Below are 21782 nucleotides of genomic sequence, written 5' to 3' on the forward strand. Positions count from 1 at the left end.
ATGGTCGATTTAAGTCTTCAAGGAGCTGTTACACAACTTGTTGTATGAATTTACTCATTTATTTTAATCTTTCAACCGACATTAATATACTGACTGTTTATAAAATCACTATTTAAAGAGTTCTCATTTTTCGACATGAGATAATGGACGACCATTCAATCTGTGTTACTGACGTATTGTTTCCAATTATAAAATTTTCATATAATTTATTAAGGATCCGTCTGTTACATCGAGACCCTTTCATTCATTTGAACCAGACAAATGATTGTCTTATTTGTCAAGCTTCTATTCAACATTGTTGATATATGCTGAAATTATCGATCGTGAAACAATAGCTTAATGGTCAAAGAATTTGTGTTTTAAACAATAAATTCCAGGTTTGAAACTCATATCCCTTAGTTCAGTTTGAGCAGCCGGGTAGTATCACTAGGTCTTAGACACAGTGTGGCTTAAACCTTTACCTGGTTAAGGAGTTACATCGAGTAAACATTATTCATATTAGATAGTCAGTACTGAATGAAAGTGCTAGATTGCCTGATAAGATTGTGAACCTTCATTGGCTAGAGTGGTTGGAAAATATTGCATATATATGTAGCCATCGACTACTCCGAAATAGTGCTTACTAGCATAAAAACTGGTTTGTTAGGGCTACGTATGCTATGTCATTGCTTCATGAAACCATTGACTATTAATCTAAATTTTATGGATAAGTAAAGTCTTTATTTTTGAATCTCATAGCATAACCGTGATTTGTGACTAAATGTTCGGTGATGTTAATCTTTAAGCAATCTGATTAGTTCAAATGAATTCATTCTTGAACATCGTTGTATCCCATATTTTCAATCCTATTCTTTTGCTTTGTTTTCATATTCAATTTCTGCTGATAATGTTTTAAATCCTTTCTCTCTACTCATATAAATTTTCTCATTGTGATGATGGCGATTTCGCAACTTAAAACGATACACATTTTAATCTTCTTCACATTGTTATGTTTGTTGTTTGTGTATTCTTGATAACGTCGACTCTCCAACTAATAACTGCAGTTATACGTAATTACCAATTTGCATGCTAATAACATGCAGAAAAGTAGCATGCATAACTTTCTGTGTCTTATATTAGTCAATAAACATACTGATTTCTTAAAATATTACTATTTGTTTAGTTATGCTTAAAAACTCTGTTAGACTTTTTTCATATAGAAGCCTTATTGTTTCCTAAGATGAGAATATGTGGAAGTTAACATTTTCCATTATGACTTCATTATTTTTCTATTAACTACGTATGGTATGGTATATTTTCTACATTTGTATTTTCATTTTAGGGACCTGACGGCACGGAATTCATATTCATTCCAATGGATACGGATAATTTACAAAAGTTGTTGCAAAATATAGATACATTTCGATAAAACGATACTGATATGCTTATTATAATCGATGGCTTAATTCTGGGGACCGTATGTGTTCTAATGTCACTGATGTCGGTCACTGACTGTCTCAGTTTACAAGAAAGTACGAAAATCATCTTGTGATAGTCACAAGGAAATCAGTTTGGCTAACATAGTACCTAGAATATTAGCCTCAATAACCTCACGATGCTTTATTAGGCCTCGTGAACAGAAAGCTTGGAAAACCGAGATTCGTTTCAAACCTGGACATAGATGTGCTAATCAAATGTTCACCCTTCGTCCGGTTTTGGAGCATGGTTTTACTTACAAACGTCTGACTACAGTAGTATTTCTTGACCTGCATGTGACAGTCGATTCTGTTGGCCGAGAGTTTTTGAGGTAGCTCCCATTATTAAAACATTTACCAAAGAAGTACATAAACCTTTCGAAAGCTTTATTTGAAACTATGTCTTAGCTTATGGCGAGTTGTCACCAGAATTGTTAACACTACTTGCTGCGATTATCTAGTAGTCTTTACTGAAATCTTTAGTGAAAATAACGCTCTACGACTTCACACAAACTCTTGAAAAATACAGATGTATGCTTTGTTACGTATGGGTGAAAACATGTCTAAAATATATCACCTTTTTTAAAGTTAGTCAGTCAGTCACAATGTAGAACTTCGTATGTACGTACATGAGATCGAGTTGTCATACCACATTAGCACAGAGATGCAGTTGTCGATTCAAATCCCATAGTGGTAGAATTAGTAAGAGCATAGGCAGTAATCGGAAAGATTAGGGTTTGAAGATGTTATTGAAGGAGTATAATCCAATGAAATAAATTTGGAGAGAGAAAAAGATAGAGATATGAAGAATTCAGAAGATTATAATTTGGTAGAACTCAAAGAGTGGATGCACCTGTGCCATTGTAAACAATTTTGAACTATGCCATTCAAGATCTCTAACCATCGATTGTTATCATGTCGCGAATCCCAATCAGGTAGTCTACACCTACCAACATGGCTCAGTTTAGTTGTCAGTGACTTCGTGGATTCGCACCACGTTGTGGTTTGGCTGCCCCTAGCTTTCTTCCAACCTACCTCTACACCATAAAACATCGCACGTCGGGGCAGTCGGTGGTTGAGCATACGTAACATGTGTCCCAGCCATCTCAACTGATGAAGTTTCACTACTCCATCAGTCGATTTGCCATCCTTACCTAGTACCCGTTTCCTAACAACTGCATTACTTACTCGATGGTCCCAGAATAAACGAGCAATGCTTCGAAGAAACCTATGATCGAATACTAGTAGCCAAGGAATATCCTCTACTCTTATCGGCCATGTTTCACTGCCATAAAGTAAAACGGAACGAACTGCTGCTCAGTAAACCCGTCCTTTGGTTGCTAGACGGATATCTCGCCCACGCCATAAATGACGCAAGTTGGCAAAAGCTAGACGAGCCTTCTGTATCCGTGCTGAGATTTCGTCACACACCAGACCACAAGGGCTGATCAGACTCCCAAGATAAGTGAAGCTGTCAACACGCTCAACTACTTCACTCCCTATCATTAGTTCAGGTGTCGATGCAACCCAATCCTGAAGTAACATTTTGCACTTCGAGGGGGAGAATCGCATCCCGAACATGCCTGCATTGTTGCTTATGGTGGTCAGAAGACTGCATTTTGTCAGCGTCTTCACCAAATAAAACTATGTCGTCGGCGTATTCCAAGTCAACAAGTGAGCCTCCTGGTAAAAGTTCAACTCCTGGAGATTGAGATGATGAAAGTGATATCTCTAAAAGCATGTCAACGACAAAGTTAAACAAGAATGGGGAGAATGGACAGCCCTGACGAACACCACTTGAGGTAACCAATTCTGATGATAGTTCGCCATAGGCTGTAACTCGACCAGTTGTGTTCAAGTAGAGAGCCTTTATGAGGTTAATGTACTTCTTTGGTACTCCTTTCAGTGACAAACACTGCCATAGAACCTCACGATCAACAGAGTCAAATGCCGCCTTTAGGTCGAGAAATACTACGATTGTGGGACGTCTGAATGTGTGTCTATATTTCTAAGACCTGACGTAGAGGAGATATCTGGTCTGTACAACCACATTCAGGTCGGAAACCAGCCTGATTTTCTCTAGTCTGCTCTTCACGGGCTTTGGATAGGCGCCCAAGTATTATTGAAACTGGTATTTTAGACACTATATTAGTCAAACTGATTCCTCGGTGATTGTCACAGGAGGACTTTTGTCCTTTCTTATAGACTGACACAATCAGTGATTGGGACCAGTCAGATGGAATTACGTCCAGTTCCCAGATTCTACCTAAGACCTCAGTCAATCTCACTGCTAGTACTGGACCACCGTCCTTAAAAATCTCAGGAGTAAACCTGTCAGGGCCTGCTGCTTTCCCGCGCTTCAGATTTCTTAAGATTTTTCAACCTCATAAAGAGTTGGTGGACTTACATTAACTTGCCATTCAGGTCGACTGGGGATCGCGGGAAACCGAAGTGTGGCTGAAGGCCAGTTAAACTGATCCCTAAAGTGTTCTGCCCAGCAATCCAATCTCTTGGATTGAGAATAAACGATATCTCTATCTTTTTCCGAGATAGTTTCGCTGGTAATAGAGTCCCTAATACCGGGTTCTTTAACAAGTCTGATCAGTTGTCTGTTGTTACTTATTGCCACTGCCTTCTCCATCTCTCTTGCTTTCGCTACCCACCACTGTTCGCGATCATTGCGTAGGCTTTTTAATGGCCTGCGCTTAAGCTGACTCCGCTCTTCGTTATGTTCAAAACCAGATGGGATGAGTTTTCGAGCATCTATCAGTGCGGTAAATGCTGCTGAGATGCAGTGTTTCTACCTAACCTTATGGTTTACCATACTAGCAGATATCACTGCTGTTTCCACAGCTTTTCGGATGTCATTCCACTCTGCCTCGAGGTGGGCACAACTTACATGTCTGTCTAACTGTTTTTCCAGTCTTTCCTGAGATATATTCCTAGCTTTTCTATCATTAAGTAGAACCCTAAGAGGTTTCCTTGCAGCGTCTTTCCTGCGTTCAGTAAGACGCAGACAGATACGTGCTCGCACTAGAGCATGATCTGAATCTAAACATGTGCTCCAGAATGAGCGACAGTCTTCTATCGAGCCCCTCCATCGGTGGCTGATAGCGATGTGATCTAATTGGGTCCAACGTTAGGACGAATTCGGGGGTCGCCATGTCAAAAGATGTTTTTCCTTGTGTTCAAAGTTAGTATTTGCAAGAAACAGGAGGTTATCTGAGCGTAGCTTCAACAGACGGTCGCCATTATCTGTTCTTTTAGTCACGACACCATAAGATCTACCCAGGTATCTTTCCCTTTCTCTTAGTTTACCTACTTGAGCATTAAAGTCACCAGCCACTATTACAACATCGGAACTCCTAGCTTTTCGGAGATCGGTAAGCTTTCTGTAAAACTCATCTTGTACATCATCTGAGCTGCAGTGAGTGAGAGAGTAGGCAACGACGATTGTCCCTAAGGTGAGGCGTTAAATTTTTAGGGTCAACCTTTTTCTAACCACTTCCTTGTGAGAAGGCAGCATCGCTGCAGATGCCAGTTGTCCGAGAGAAACACCTTACTGCTGTCACACCCCTCTACAATCAGCAGTACGACTTCGCCTTCGGACCTTGAGTTGCTGCTTTTAGTCTTATCATTCTCCAATCGACCTGTCTGGCATGGTAGAACCTACAGGAACATATGTTCCAGCCAATATAGCTCGATTGGGTCATCACGATAGACAAGCCCGACCACCACGTCAAGGAAGCAGCTACGGTCGAGTTTTTAAAGTTAGAATTTAGCCTTAAGGTAATATATTAGCAGGAAAAATCCTAACCATAGTTTATTTTTAATGGTGAAAGCATTCAATGTTTGTCGTAATAACAACAATAATGATCAATGATAGAAAGGTTCTACAATTATTTTACAATGTTACTCATAAATGAATTTATTTATCTTAAAACCGGTCACGAAATAATGTACTATGACAATGTTAAAATATTACAAAAATTGAAATGAACTTTTACATAAAACAAATAATGTAAAATAATAGTTTTGGTTATATTATGACGTGAGAGAAGGAGTTTTAAGAAGCAAGCATTCATAATGAAAACAAGCTAATAAAAAGTTTAAAATATTTGTGAACATAATTTTAAAATTGGTCCTTTAGTCTATTTATCCGTGAAACGCATATGGGCTATTTCGTAGCATAGACGCTGCTACTGGAGTATCATTCTGGAATACAAACACGGTTAATTAAAAACTGAGAAAACATTCGTTTTATTTACATAATCTGCATAGTTCGGTTGGTTCTACGGTATGAAAGTATTCATACATTCATCAGAACTAGAATACAGGTAAACTATCCATAATTTCTTAATATATATAACATCGTATGTAGTATCGTATCAAAACAAACAGTGAGTTTATCCAGATGAAAATCAAACGTAAAGATAAACCCATTTGACATTGTTGTACACTAGAAGTTCTAACGGGAAACGTCTTTTCGAACTTAACCATCAAACGATGGGTAAAGTTACAAGATACTCAGATCACAAGTAGTAATCTCAGTCAATCATTGGCAGCATAAAACCTAACAATGTACATTGCCTTGAGTCACAACATTAGCACTGCGAGATGAAGTTATCAAGACAAAAATCAATCAAATAATTGGATTTCGGCATCTTTACCTCCATAGTTGGTCTCATTGGCTAAATATTCTGTCATTTAGAATAATATGCTCGCTGCTTTATTGAAAGATCGCATACTGCCTTTATCTTCTACATATTTTGATAGATGACTAATAGAAGGGGTAGAAGCGGTGACTGAAATTGTAGTAGGAAGACCTCGAAACAGTATAGATTTAAAGGTGTACAACCAGGGAACCCATCCGCGTCAGACTTTAGACCGTACTGCCTACCGTTTCTAGTGATTAGTTACAATCATCCTGTGGTTTAGATCGAACTTCGATGACTTCATGAGCTAGTGTTACATTATTTATATTCCTAGCATATAAACGAGGCTTAAGAAATCCTATTTTTATATCGAACAGTTGTCTACTTCGTACGTAGTTGTGCACTGACTCACCGTCCGCTTTTTATTTAGAGATGGTGATTTTGGACCGAATTTCTCCAGAAAACCTTGTCCAATTACTGCCGAAGACCTATGATAGTGCGATCCTCCCAGTTCATCTTCTTCTTTAGTACTACCATTTGTCTCACTGAAAGGCCATTCCAATGACTCTTTGTTCCCATGGTAACTTCTTCTTTGCCTACATTCCTGGGGAGTTCAAAATAAATAGAGATCATTTTAAATATTCTACAGCTGAAAGTGAAGTAGCTTCGTACTACATTCTGTTATACCAAGTAATAATTAAATAGTTTCTTTGTTTTTCTGAATTCTTAACAGAAGATACTGATGTGAAATCAGCTCCTTTACGTATTAAGTTAAATGTAAACTACACAAGGACTATCACCGGCAGATTTACAAGGTACAAACAATCACAAATGGTGACACATTTATCATTTGGAACAAACTGATGTATGAATCATTAAATTAAGTTTTCAAAACCTTAAAACAATTTATTCACATCTATCACTTCTTGCAATTATAGATTTATAACGCCCACTCAAAATGATAGGTAGACTAAGTGGGGTCACATTTGTAGTTATAATCAATTTTTAATACAGGAACTATTAAAAATGTAACAATTGGTTTAGCAATACAGGCCCCAAATAAAATTCGGCGGTGCTTTGTTTTTTAAAAGTAAAAAAGCAGTCCACTAGGCGTCAACAAACGACTGCTTACAGCGTAAATTAATTCACGAACAACACAGGTGTTAAGAATACACTGGGAAGTCCCATCCCATAAGCTGCATACCCGTGCCAAACAATCAGATAAAAATGACATAGAACTCCTTATTATGTATGTCCATGCACAATTTCATTTAAATTTCGGTTAAAATTGCCGGTGACGGCGTCTCAATCTCCCTATTTTGGGGGAAATTTTGTTCTTTTCGGGTAAATTTCGGGGAATCCGCAATAGAAAACCCTGGCAAAATGGCCCAGAACCCCCCAAATTTCCCCAGGTCCGGGGAAAATCCCCAAAATAAGGATATTGTGTCCTTTAAAAGATTGAACTGTTAGCCGGTCTGGACAGGCTATGAAGTCACGCTATTTACGTTATTCTTCCTTAACCTTACTTCACATGTTTTTGGTATTTATAATAATGTACATCCTTTACTATTTCCTACAACTTAATTTACTTACCTTTAGCTCTTGTAAAGAGTACTTTGGGAAGTCTTGTTGAGTTGTGCTTTTAGATTTTGAAATCTTTTGTAATGAGTTTGATATTGGTTTCACAGACCTTGAGTAATATCTTTGCACATTTTCAGAACCGATTCCTTCTTCTGGATTGGTATACCACGGCGCGTTTAAAAGTCCTCTTTGATATTCTGGATTTCTTTTGGGTTTCTGCGACGCATCAAACAAAAGTTGATTTTCATTACTGTTTTGCTTATCGAGTTCTCTTCTTTTGGCCCTTTCCTTGGCTGCCTGAATCAGATAATCCACCTTGTCGTTCTCTATGTTCTGAAAAATTTAGATTTATGTAATGTTTAGATTTACATTTAATTATATGCCCAATGTTCAAATAAGCACCCAGAAATTGCTACTTATTTTCGCCCTAACATCCAACGAAAATCACAATTGTTGTGTATCACCACAAATACATTACAAGTTCTTACTCTATGTACCGCTTGGATACTTAAAATACACTTTAACTCATTTTACAAATCTCATGTTGAGTTTACTTAAATGGCTTTCCTATTGTTGCATTTACATCTCTCTACCTAATATATTTAAGCTAAATACGTTTCAACTTGATGCTAACTATACATAATATACTTCGTTTCCCTATATTTAAAGGCGAGCTTGGTAATGATATATTTCACTTTTTTCTTTCATCCGAAAAGTCAGTCTTAGAGTCGGAGTTTACCATTGTAGCATCCATTATTCAGACTTTCTGGTTTGATACATAGTTTTGTTCAATGTCTAGAGGATTATTTGTGCCCTGAGTTTTCAAATGTAAATTTAATCAGCACACTATCAAGACTTACTCCATTGGTATGATTTCGGGGATTTTCATCTAAATTCTCAATCTCCTGAGAATATGTGTGTTTATTGTCCTCTATTTTTACTTTGACACAAATGAAATACTACCAACCTTCTCCTGATTGCAAGACAGTAGTATGGGCATTTTCATGAGTTCTTTCCATGGAATCTGAACTTCCACTTTCCAGAACTTCATCACGGGATTCAGTCTAAATGTCTGTCACAAACGATTTTATGTTACATGTTCAAATTCGCGAAGTTTTGGTTTTCGGGAATGTTCCATGCTGATATTATCCACCTAAAGAATATAAGTATTTACAAGAGATTTTATTAGAAATTTACTTGTCTAGTCTGACTAAATGAAGCTGGTTGTTTGTTCACGATTTCGTCAGTGAAACGATTGTTCGTCTTAAGATATTTATAGGTTGGATAGCTGGTATTCTCTCTATATGGTTCCTCGAAATACTGTGGCTCGTTTTCCGAACCGAATAGTGAAGTCCTCTTGTGTGCCTGATTAAAATGTTTCCTCCCCAATCCTTAAGTAAGAGTTTAAGTGAATCTCGTAGTAGAATTTACGTCTTAGTTCTTCTGATATACAAACAGGACTAGTCTTACTAATCACATTTGTTGACAGCATCAAAAATAGAGTTTATTTTTGTCTGTATGCTTAAAAATTCAGTTTGTTAACCCAGATTTGTGAATTTTTCAAAGTTCACCACTATTTGTGTTACTATAGTGCATTGATTTAAACGTATTGTGACGTGTACGTACAATGACTTTTGTAACGAGAAAATGAAAACCACATCTTTTCCTATTTGTCACGTTTTATATGTTAACATATTTATATTCAACACCTGTTGTTTCTCTGTATGAATGGTAAAAAAACTCACACACTACCGCGGTTGTTAAAATATAAACTCTGTCTCGGTCGTCTGTTCTTTAGCTTTTTCATGGTCATATGCTCCCAACCATCCTTTTCTGAGTTGGCTGTGAATCAGAGATTTCAGATATTCTGGATAGCACTTGGGTTTTATTTGAAATAATTTTTAGTCGTTCTTCTTAAAGCAATTTCCATTCATATTCTTTTTTGATGCGAAACACCGCTCAATCCTTTATTCTAGATGACATCCGATAATTAGCCACAAGATTAGATTGCTATTTAGAGCTCAAGTTCACTACCATCTGAACAGTACAAATTAATTTCATGTGATCTTCCAGGTTTGGAACCAATATTTTTCACAGAGCTTGACAAGGGACCCCATAATGACTTACTGCTACTTTATTTTTCCATCAACTAATAACTTCTACCATTTAGTCGCCACTTTCCATTCCGCATCACAGCGCACTGAGGTTTCTTCTAATACTGCTGATCAATGAGAAGACGCGATTATCTGAAAACTTTTAGGCCTTTGCGCTAGGCAATTTGGACAATTCGGCTGCACACATACGTGTCAGGGCATCCATAAAAATTGGTAAAAGTGGATTAAATAAGGTTGAAATGAAAGTAGACTGATAACTGTATATCAAATAAAAACTGTTAAGATGACATACAAGCAGTAAAAAGGTGTTGTGATCTATTGAGTACTATTGGTTCTTTAAACCAAATAATTTGTCTTCGACACGTCATATGCAATGTTTCAAAAAACATATCCAGGTCAGGTTTGTCATCAATTTTTCAGGTTTACTACATCTTTTTGCTTTGTCCAGATTTCACTCATTACTCTGTTGCATCTGCAATGTCATGAAATGATTCCAGCTACAGTTCTAAGTTCATTTGCGAATAATCAATCTGTTTGTACTTTTTGTGAATTCAGTTGGAGGGGGGATAAAAAACAAAGAACTTTCCATGTTTTGTTCCTCCATAAGGTAATCTTAGAATCGCTATTGAATCCACCTTATCTAGTCATTTGTTTCAAGCCAAAGAGGTCTGTGATCGGTAGTAACTGTGTACGTTAGTTCAGAGACTTGTGACCTTACTCAGTCGAAATTAAAAACGAAGTAATCGGGTAAAAACACTTTTTATTATGTTGTAATTTTTGATACACATTGCTACTTAAAAAATACTACCAACCACTTAGTTTAACAATAATCCTTTAACAAACAAACGATAAAAACCTAAATTACATTGAATAGACAACTTGATAAGCAACACAAAATGATCTGCATTTTCGAAAATTCAACGTTCCTATGAATAAAGCAATATTATTCAATTCTTTTTGGATAGATCACGTACAGTTTCTTCAAAATGCAATATTTATGTCTATGGAAGTGTCAAAAATAAAAGTATCAAGATTTGTAAGCTTCTTTACATGTTGCAACAATGACTGCCACCGGTTATGGAAGTGTGGCTCAACCCACAATCAATAAATGCACAATTCCAATCGGTTTGGAAAGTAAAAGCAAAGAGTGATCATGTCAAAATATTGTGAATTTCCATGGTTTTACAAAGCTTTTGTCTGTTAGACCTATATAATCGACAGTTCCAAAACCCGGTCAAATCAGGAATGGATTATTCCGAAGATACATTTGAAAAGTATTTATTGCGTTGAGAAGCTTTTTATCTAAGATGCTTAGTTATTGCAAAGGACTGTATCATGGAGTGCTTAATAGTGGTCTGGCGCCAATGAGTGACCGAACTCCTTCAGCTAAGGCCTGTTCAACAGAATTGATGAGAACAACATCAATGTCAAAGACTTACAGAGCAGTTCATTTCCTGGATTTATTTAAAGTCATATGATTAATACAACAGTAATGAATAGGTATTTATGTTGATCATGGGACAGTCACAGTGGAGCGGGAGATTACCTCTTTAAACACAATGCTTTTCAACATCCGACATACGATAATAAGAAATATAACGCCTATAATAAATAAGGAAGTGAATGAATACTTGATCTCTATTGTTTTGACACATACTGAGGTGTTCGAGGTTGAAGATACGACTAGTTTTCTAGTATTTGTAACTATAAACCAGTAACACCTTCTATATTCGAAGCTTTCGCCAACCAATCGAAATCAGAAGTTAGATGCGAAGAGATCGGAAAGATATATTTGACACTTTATCAATATATCGAGAAGCGTTTGCTCTAATCTGGCTAGCGAACGTAGGAGCTGTGTCCCACGCTGGTTCGTAACGTGATCTGGTACGAATGCATGACCAAAACCCTTCAGTTAAACAAGTCCACTTAAACAAATGTGGTCAGCATCCAATGTCGAACACTTAATGAGCTATTGATTTTGGAGAATTATTTACTGCTACAGATCACTCCCCCCTAGTGAGGTAGTGATGACCCTAAGACGTGACCAGCCAGAAGTTTAAACCCAACGACTTTGTCGTTGGTAAACACTTTTCTGGTCGTCTTTGCTTACACTAAGGGACCATAATTTACAACATAGTAATAAGGAAACAAAGAACAATGACAATTTCGGTTCCTTGTGAAACGTCCTCGTTCTTTTCCAGCCGTCCTGGAAAAGGGGAAAAGTAGAACGTGTAAGTGCTTGTCGAAAATACACTCGTACTTGCATAAGGACACAAGATAAGCGAGGAAAAAATAAATAAGCTAATACACTTGCAACAGCGTAAAAGCGATTGTAAAAAAATTGTTTTTTTATAAAAAAGCTATATATGTACGCTCATACGTAAAAAAATGTTTTTTTAAATAAATATATAAAAAAATGAGTACATTAAAAAAAATATTTTTTACAATAAATAATGAAAAGGGAATTCGAGATAAAGTTTGTGTCCTACGTGCAATAGTCGTTTAAGTGTTCTGGAAATCTTACTCTTCTTCCAGAACGTGTTGCCTTATGTTTATTTTCTGACGTTGACGGAGTATCGAGGTGTGTGTCGACTGTCGTGTGGGGTACTACGAGTGTGGTAGCCGTGTCGTTCGAACGTACCGAAGGAAAATCGATGTAGCTAGGGTTTCCTTCTAAGTACGCTGCTTTGAGGCGATCGATACTGATGCTATCGTTCATGCCGTCGATGTGAGTCTCGATGAACGAAGACGTGTGTGCAATGTCGTAGGTCAGGTTGAACGAAAACATCAGTTGATTCCGATCGTGTGTGAGCAGGTTTAACTGAACGCATAGCGTTTGTAAGCCTGCTCGTGTAAGAGTTTAGATCCATGTTCAATGAAGAAGCCGAAGGATCTACGAATTATCCTGGAAGTCGGAGTCACGTTCCACAAACGAGTTGAGATGCAGTGTATCCAATGTCAGCTTTCACTACATTGCGGATACCTAACAAGACGAGTGGAAGAGCATCTGTCCACTGTGAAACGTTTGTAGCTGAAGCTTTAAGTTGTTGATGAAAACGTTCTACCAACCCGTTTGCTTGTGGATGGTAGGCGGTCGTTCGGAAACGCGTGATTCCTAATAGTGAGGTGAGACAACGGAAAAGTCCAGATTCGAACTGGCGTTCGCGGTCTGTAGTGATCGTGGAAGGGCAGCCGAAATTTGCTACCCATCGTTCGACGAAAGCGCGAGCCACTGTTTCAGCAGTAATGTCCTTAATCGGTACTGCTTCTGGCCATCGAGTGAAACGGTCTACGCATGTTAAGAGATAAGAGTATCCGTTTGAGTCGGGTAAGGGTCCTACCAAATCTAGATGGACGTGGTCGAAACGAGAGTCAGGGGTTTTGAAAGAGCCTAAGGGACATTTGTTGTGTCTTATGACCTTAGATTTCTAACAGTTTACACAGGAGCGTGCCCACTCCCTCACGTCTTTATTCATACCAGGCCAGCGAAACCGTTCGGCTATAAGCTTGATTGATGCACGAACACCTGGATGAGAAAGATTGTGCAACGTATTGAAGACGTTGCGTCGACAATGTTTTGGAGCGATTGGATGATCCCTACATGTAGATGTGTCACATAGTACGTTTTCCTTACCTGTTCCCATCTGCTTAATACGTAGTTTAAGAGTTGTCGAGTATAACTCATGCTGAAGATCAATGTCTTCTTTCTGAAGCTGAGAGAGTTTAAGAAGGTCGATTCTCTGGAAACTGTTCAAGGAACTCATTCGAGACAAAGCGTCTGCGACTACATTGTTAGCTCCAGAAATGTGTTGAATATCTGAAATTGCGAAATGTAGTCGAGTTGTCGAGACTCTCGCGGTGAGTACTTGTCTGAAGATGAACTTAAAGAGAAGGTAAGAGGTTTATGGTCGGCAAAAAGCGTGAATTCTCCTCCTTCGATGGAATGTTGGAAATGTCGTACAGCACAATACATAGCTAGGAGTTCCCTTCCGAAAGTGCTGTACCTAGATTCCGCGTCAAGCAACCGTCTCGAGAAAAATCATAAAGGCTGCCAAGAGTGTTTAGCTCATTGTTGTAAGACTCCTCTGATTACTGAATCGCATGCGTCTACGGCAAATACTAATGGGTGCTTGAGTGTCCTGATGCGCAAGCAGGGTTGCTTTAGCGATGTGTTCCTTAACTGTGGAGAATGCTTTACGGGCTGTGTCGTCTAAACTAATTGATTTTGCATTTCCACGAACCTGGCCGGTTAACGGTTTCATAAGAGATGCGCATTTAGGTATGAACCGTCTGTAGAAATTTACAAGGCCGTTGAAAGTTCGCAACTGCTTGATCGTGGTCGGTTCTGGGTAATCCAGAATGGCCACCACTTTGCTTCTAAGGGGTCGGATGCCTTGAGGATCAATAGTGTGTCCTAAGAAGTCTAAGGAGTTGGTTCCCATTTGGCATTTCTGAATGTTTACAGTAATGCCATGCCTTTGGAGTCGATCGAAAACAATGTCCAGATGTTGGAGATGTGATTCTCTGTCCGGACTTGCTATGAGGCAGTCATCTAAATTCTTGCTAATTACACTGAACCTGATTTATTATTACTATTATCACTATTCTATTATTAATATTTTATCTTCCTTTTCCTTCCTTTCTCAAACATGGCATATGCAATGTTAACATTATTGAAAATTGTGTATTATTGCATTTTTTGAAGAAACCCGAAATGGTTTCTTCACAGCACTTATGTACCCATAAATTGTTTGTGAATAATAATAATAATAACATACGCATGTACGAAGTTGAGACCTCGGAAGACGTCGTCTATGAACCTTTGGAAGGTTTGAGCGGCATTTCTTAAGCCGAAAGGCATTTGTAAGAATTCGTAGAGGCCGAAAGAAGTGATGATGGTGGTTTTTGGAATGTCGTCGGTTGCCATAGGTATTTGGTTGTAAGCCTTAACTAAGTCGATTTTCGAAAAGACAGTTGTACCTTTCAAGGTAGCTGTCAAATCGTGGATGTGAAGCAACGGGTAACGATCGGGAATGGTATAAACATTCAGACGCCGATAATCACCAGTTGGACGCCAATCATTGCTGTCCGTTTTAGAGAGCATGTGCAAGGGAGGTGACCATGGGCTATTTGATGGTCGAATTATTCCTAACTCTATCATGTGATCGAATTCGTTTTTGGCCAAACTAAGCTTTTCGGGAGCCAGTCGGCGTGCTTTCGAGAATACAGGTGGTCCCGTAGTCGAGATGTGATGTGTAACATTTCTGGTTACACAAAGCAATTTCGGTTGCGGTTGATATATCCCGGATTGTTTGTCGAGTAACGATTGATATAGGTGGTTTATGGCGTGCTTAATTGTGACTGGGGATAATCTGCAACTAGAAAAAGGAGCTACGCAAACAGATAACTTAGTGTTTCCAACTATTAACCTTCGTGAGCGTGTGTCGATGAGTAGATTGTGGTATTGTAACAGGTCTACACCAATGATTGGCATAGAAACATCTGAAACAACGAAAATACAGTGTATGGGTTTGCGTAAACCCACGTTAAGGTAGACGTACCTTTTACCGTATGTAGCCATCGGTTTTCCGTTAGCCGCCTGTAAACTTAAAACCGACTCGTGAAGTCTGTCGTTGGGATTTGCTGGAAGAACGCTAACTTCTGTGCTGGTGTCGACGAGGTAGCGAACTTTCGTGCCGGCTTGGAAGTTTCCCGAATTCTTATTCGTGTCGGTTGCCTTAGAGATCGGGTAAATGCAGGGCTTCCTGCAATTTCTAGAAGAATTGCCATACTGGTTATGATACCAGCACCAGTCGGGATTACCTCTCGACCACGAGAGACAGATCGCCTACGTGGTATGCTTCTTCTTGACCGACTACGATCATTGCGAAATCGAAGGTAGCGTGTGAGTGTATGACATAATTCAGGGATGTCATTCAGGGTTGTTTGAGGCTTTTCTTTGACTGAAAAGACCTCGGCGTTGGTGGACCTGGCAATCTCTAAAATTTGATCGGCAGATGAAGCTAGTTCGTCTGCGGCGTTGTTTTGGAACGAGACGAGAACTGCCTGCACTTGTTTCGGGAGTTTAGACAGGAAGAGTTGTTTAAATAGGCCATCGTCGAAAGTTCTTTGAACTATTACTTCTCTCACCCTTAAGAACATGTCCGTCGCGGAACCATATTGCAGGTCGTTACTGTTAAGTAATTGATCCAACCGTTGTCGATCGGTTAGATCTCCGCGTTTTAGGATCGACCGCTTGAGTGTTTTGTAAGGTTCCGAAACATCACTAGTAAACATACTAGGTGTTACGTACCTGTTAAATTCGCGCGGTAACGCCTTAACTACAGCGAGGAACCGCGTGAGCGAGTCCATGATTCCGTGCTCGCAAAAGTCAGCTTCTGTGTAGCAGAACCAGGACTCGATATTGTCAGGCCAAAAAGGCGTTAACTGAATCGAGGGTGGGGGAATAGTTTTCAACTTAAAAACCTTAGGTGTCTGTTCCGTCATGGTATTATTAGAACGAAAAATATATAATTAAAATATATCCGAAAAAAGGTATATCAAAATATATATAAAACAAATAAAGAAAAACAATTAATAATGAAATTCTAAAAAGGAACAGACTCACAGTTTATGCGCTTGGTGTACCAGATCACGTCGGTCTCACCACAGAAGTTGCGACTAGTTTTCTAGTATTTGTAACTATAAACCAGTAACACCTTCTATATTCGAAGCTTTCGCCAACCAATCGAAATCAGAAGTTAGATGCGAAGAGATCGGAAAGATATATTTGACACTTTATCAATATATCGAGAAGCGTTTGCTCTAATCTGGCTAGCGAACGTAGGAGCTGTGTCCCACGCTGGTTCGTAACGTGATCTGGTACGAATGCATGACTAAAACCCTTCAGTTAAACAAGTCCACTTAAACAAATGTGGTCAGCATCCAATGTCGAACACTTAATGAGCTATTGATTTTGGAGAATTATTTACAGCTACGATGTCAACTTTTAACTAAGACACCCAAGTCATTACTGGGTCTTATGATCATCTATGTGACAACTACAAGAAATTTCATCTGCATATCCAATACATATTAGATCTTGGATATAAGAATTGAAAATGCCATCACAGTTCATCATACGTGTTCTCTTACAGTACTGTTCTACTTGGTAAGTGATAAGTGCTGTTGCAAAACGATGTAGATCCTGAGAGTTATCATCCTGAAAAATAATTATCACGTTCCCCAGATGTTATAGTTCAGCGATAAAGTAATATTTTAAGTGCCTATGACCACACAGTTCAGCACGAGAATACCAGTTTGCAGCAGCAATATATAGTCTTGACTAAATTGTTGCGATCACCAATAACGCATGTCAGTCCCACGTCACAGCCGTCAAAAACATTTCAATGTTGATTTATTGATCAAACACTTAGTACTTTCTGCAATACACAGCTGTGGGACTACGTCAAAGAAGTTAAAACTGGTGGTGTTATCGTATTCAAAACTAGTTATTTCTGTAGCACTCCTGATAGCTCTGGTCTAAAGGCTCCGAAATTCGTTCTTAGTATTATTGTTAGGCTCTGCTTCGAAGCCTTTTATATATACAAAATTTAATGGTCGAATAAAATGTTTTCATTGAATTCTCCAATGCTATCGACCAATGTGAGATTGTAGTAACTTAACACAATCATTCAAACCTTCCGGATGAAATCATCTTCCCTTAGAAGATTGATGGTATTTAGATCTTCCATTGGTATTAATTACCTTATTTATGTTACAAGCTTTATAAACACAATGACTGAATCTCTATAAGAACTTCTGAAGAATAAATACAGTCTCGCTAACAGGGTTATACATGTAACACAGGATTAAAGATGCACGTTTGGAGTTATTAAGTCAGCGCGATCAAGCAACACAGAATTGATGATGTCCCCTCACAAACCTTTATTGACCCTCACTAATTTTCAATAAGCATTCAACGTCGTGTCGTGTCACCTAACGAAGAAATATTTAGGCTCCATGGATGACTTGTTATGATTGTTCATTGTTATTTCACAGCCACTACAGGTTCATTTTTCAACCTTGAATGATTTATGAAAAACATTGGCCGAAGAAATTCACGCGTAAAATTCATCAGGACTTTATAGTTATTGTTTCGATGTCATATAAAAACTGATCACGAATCTTCAAGGACAGCATCAGGTGAATCTCTTACTCTCAATACCTTTGTACCACTCCACCGATATCCCAACAAATATAGTCAGTAAGACAAACTGAAAGTGTCCTCCGGATCACCGTTTATAGTAAGATGTGCATTGTACTCTTAACAGTAAAATCCTGACCTCTCTGAAGCTTAAAATTGTTTGCAGTCTTCTGGTGGTATATTTTACATGATGCTGCATTAGAAACGCTGCCAATAAAAACATATCTATTAGTGGAGAATTCTTCAGCCGAAAATATGTTGTATCAATTTTTGAACGGTTTATTGTGTTTGTGACCTAACTAAATTGATAACAGTGACCTTGTTGGCAGCACAGTTACACCGTTACTCAGGCAACGAAGTTAGAGGTTGGCTTTGAACTTCCTGAGGTCAAGGTCAAACAACTGACTCCTCACCACTCTGATAATAATTGGTTAAACCACACATATCAGTACCTATGATATATTGATGACACAAACAAGTCAACAAATATACCCATTAAGTGACCATCATCTGCTTCAGCTTGCGACGGAATTCGGAGACCGCTGGGAGCATGTTTTCCGACAAGGACTTATTACTGATGACGTGAATCCCAAACCATCTACTGCTGCATGTTTGCCAAAATCACAGATAGAAGTGTGCAGAAAATTAGCACCAAAAGATTATACACTTCAGGGCTATTTTGCTCTGTCAAGATGGAGATGGTTCTGTGCTTCCGTCGGATGTACAAACAAACAAGCACTGCTAACTTTAACAAATGCGGTAAAAGCAAGTGGATTGTCAAATACTAGTGCAAACCTACAAGCGATGAGCAATATGTCCACTTCACTCGAGTATGTGTGAAATGAAGGGGACGCGACAAAATTCAGAAATCAATTTGTTTCATTTACTCTATAGTATATTTTCAGCTGAATAATTTTATTACTAAAAGCCCTCATGTACCCGTTACATCCTAGAGAAGAATAAACGAATGGTAACTACTGGGAATTATTTATGAACTGTTATTAAATGTATTCTTTTTGGGTAATTATGAAGTAACCAGACCATGTGTATATATTCGTATTTCTTTCATTTAGCCTATTGACTGCTGTTATGAGGTTTACTATCCTCAGTCTAGTAGGTACAGACTCTCATGCACAGTTACTTTTGGCTTGATATTGATATTATTATTATTACTATTTACAAACGTTGTATTGGTACATTACCATTACGGGTTTAATAATAATAATAATAAGAAGAATTTATTCTCAAATAACATTTTGTTACATGAGGCATGCCGGTTTACAGGCAACATCAAATTGTTACAGAAGATACAATTTTCACTGTAGAAAATTACTCAGCTGGGTTGATATTTCATAAGATATGAATGTAAATGGATTTCGTAAGAAACATGTCAATATTAAACTTGGCGCACTTTATGAAGGTTGCGTTGCAACATACAGCTGATGGTCGAGAATAGATACATGCGAAGTTGGGGGCTTTTAGAAGCTTCAACCTTACATCCCTCCCGAATATCTGAGGCTTTACTAATGGTGTAGGACGAAGTCACCCGTGCCATATCTGTTTTCGGTGGGGTATCTCCAGGGGGCTGAAAAAAGTGTAAGAAAAAGGAAGGACGAAAGCAGAGCACACAATATTCATGGTAGAGTAGTTAAGGTGTAACCATTTAGTCTATTTGTCTGGCACTGAAGTCCTTATTAGATAAGAGCATACTTTTGTTTGTATCAGGCTCTTTATGGATGAGAACAAGTCAATCAATCTCTGATATTGAGATTGTTCTCCTATACTCGCCATTCAGACTCATGTTTCTAATTTTTCTGCTGGATTAACTATTCTACTAAGACAACCTTTAACATGCTAACTCGGACTTTAAATGAAAACTGTGTGGCAGGCATCGGATGATGAAAAAAAACAGTCTGTAAAGGATATGGTTGCTATTTTACTCAACACTCTACTCTCTATATGCACTATCTCTTCTTCCTCATTCCAACCTTGACTTCCCTCCTTCATTGGAACCTACTCCACCTTGATAAATATCACAACTCATTGTTCTTTATTACTGCATTCTCTCCTCTGGAGCCCCTAATCACACTTCACTCTTGCAACATGAGCTATTATCAATTTAATCTAATAATTTATGATACCTCCATCTGTTCCACTAATAAATGTTAAGCATTGGTTATCGTTCATATCCAAATGCCTTGCTGCTCCTCGGCTTCTTTTTCTTTTCTTTTTTTCTCTTCAGAATCTTGCTCTGAGGGTGAAGCTATGTAACTTCTGACATCTGGAACAAGCTCGACGAACGCGTTTTCCCAAGGTCATAGTTCGAACCAGGCGCTCCACAAGCCTACTTTATAACAACTATAAACTTAAAAAGCTGCATTACATAAATACTTAGCACGACCGAAACCCTAATACACCCTAATACGTGGACGCCATGCCCCTTTGGAAACTATTCTTATGAAAACACATTGTATCTGAACGAATGAACTGCTATCAACTTTTATAGATTATAATTACCAAACAACCTTGCTTGTGATGCATACTGTGAACCAGTATATGTTGTAAATTGTAGATCATGCCTGTAAAAATGGCGTGTACCTGCTATTGCAGAAATATATTATTATTATTATTAATGTGTTAAAGAAAAATAAGTGTGAACAAGGAATGAGTGGATAAGGAACTGTATAAATGAAGGTAGTTCAGAAGGAAGTATGGAATTGTGTAATTATAAAATAAAGTGCTGAAAACAGTATTCCGATACAAATGACTGTCTCCCTTTACTTTAGAAGCTGTTTGAACTCTCTTTTTTTGTTTTTAGATTTTATAGGGTATGGAGTGGGCTTCGTTTTTAACCAATTGTCTAGTTTGCTTGTATTAGGATTACTCGGTAGGAAGTGGAACCAGTTCACCTTTTTTAACAGAGTTTAAAGAGGTATTATGCATGAATTAGTTCGCATCAATACCGTTAGTTCGTGACATCCTCCTAGACATTAGGAGCCGTAATCTAACATGTTCTGCACTACAGACACGGGTGGATTGAAGTTATCTCCCCATCATCATGTTTGTTGGTCAGTAACGCCACTCTCCCTTCTTTCTTCGGAGATACAGTAATGCACAATTCTTAATAATGTTGACATAATATTTGTCATACTTAAACAGGTTCTGTGGGGTCTGGGAGAAAAATGATTTTACTTTAAAGGACGAAAATGAAAAAATAAAGGGAAAAAATGAATGATATAGACGTGAAATATGATGGTAATTCATTCATAATAATATATTTCTGCCACGGCAGGAACACGCCACTTTTTCAGGGATGATCTACAAATTACAGCATCAGTTTGCTTACAGTACGCTTCTTAAGTACGATTGTTAAATACAGTATATCGATAGAAGTAAATGACAGTACATCCGTCCAGATACCTTAGAGAGTTAATGATTAGGTTTATACTTTAGTATTACATTGAGTGCAGTTTTTAAAATATTTTTGTAAGTGGCATGGTGCCCACGTTACACACCAGATTCTAGTTCGGCATAATTGTGATAGAATTCTGGTCGTGGTAAGTATTCATGCAATACGACCTTTTAAGTTCACAGTTGTTATAAAGTAGATTTCAAGAGAGTTTGATGCGACCTATGACCTTGAGAAAACTAATACGTCAAGTTTGTTCCAGGCACCAGAAGCCCCATAGCTACGCCCTGAGATCGAGATTCTGGAAAAAGGAGAAACAAAAGAGCAGCAAGGCACTTGGATATGAGTGCTAAACAATGCCTA

The 21782-nt window shown here is 38.2% G+C and overlaps 2 protein-coding genes across 2 annotated transcripts in view; one reads left to right on the forward strand and one right to left on the reverse strand.

The window, feature by feature from the left end:
* The window catches only part of Smp_149120 (putative insect origin recognition complex subunit), a gene marked incomplete at both ends in the record, with an annotated part of 67229 nt that extends 65821 nt beyond the window's left edge, over positions 1-1408 (forward strand). The window contains one exon of the mRNA XM_018797312.1: positions 1322-1408. Coding sequence (XP_018652366.1) covers positions 1322-1408 — 87 coding nt within the window. The remainder of the gene's footprint in view (positions 1-1321) is intronic.
* A 4069-nt stretch (positions 1409-5477) lies between these two features.
* Positions 5478-8828, reverse strand: Smp_149110 (hypothetical protein; the record flags this gene model as incomplete). The annotated part of the gene is made up of 6 exons (XM_018797314.1): positions 5478-5669; positions 6522-6713; positions 7703-8023; positions 8551-8621; positions 8658-8754; positions 8787-8828. The coding sequence occupies 6 exons, from the start codon at positions 8826-8828 to the stop codon at positions 5610-5612; spliced, it is 783 nt and encodes a 260-aa protein (XP_018652368.1). The 3' UTR covers positions 5478-5609.
* Between the last annotated feature and the right edge of the window lie 12954 nt (positions 8829-21782).

This window comes from Schistosoma mansoni, chromosome 4 (assembly GCF_000237925.1).
Source record: "Schistosoma mansoni strain Puerto Rico chromosome 4, complete genome".
In the NCBI taxonomy this organism is placed as follows: Eukaryota; Metazoa; Platyhelminthes; class Trematoda; order Strigeidida; family Schistosomatidae; genus Schistosoma; species Schistosoma mansoni.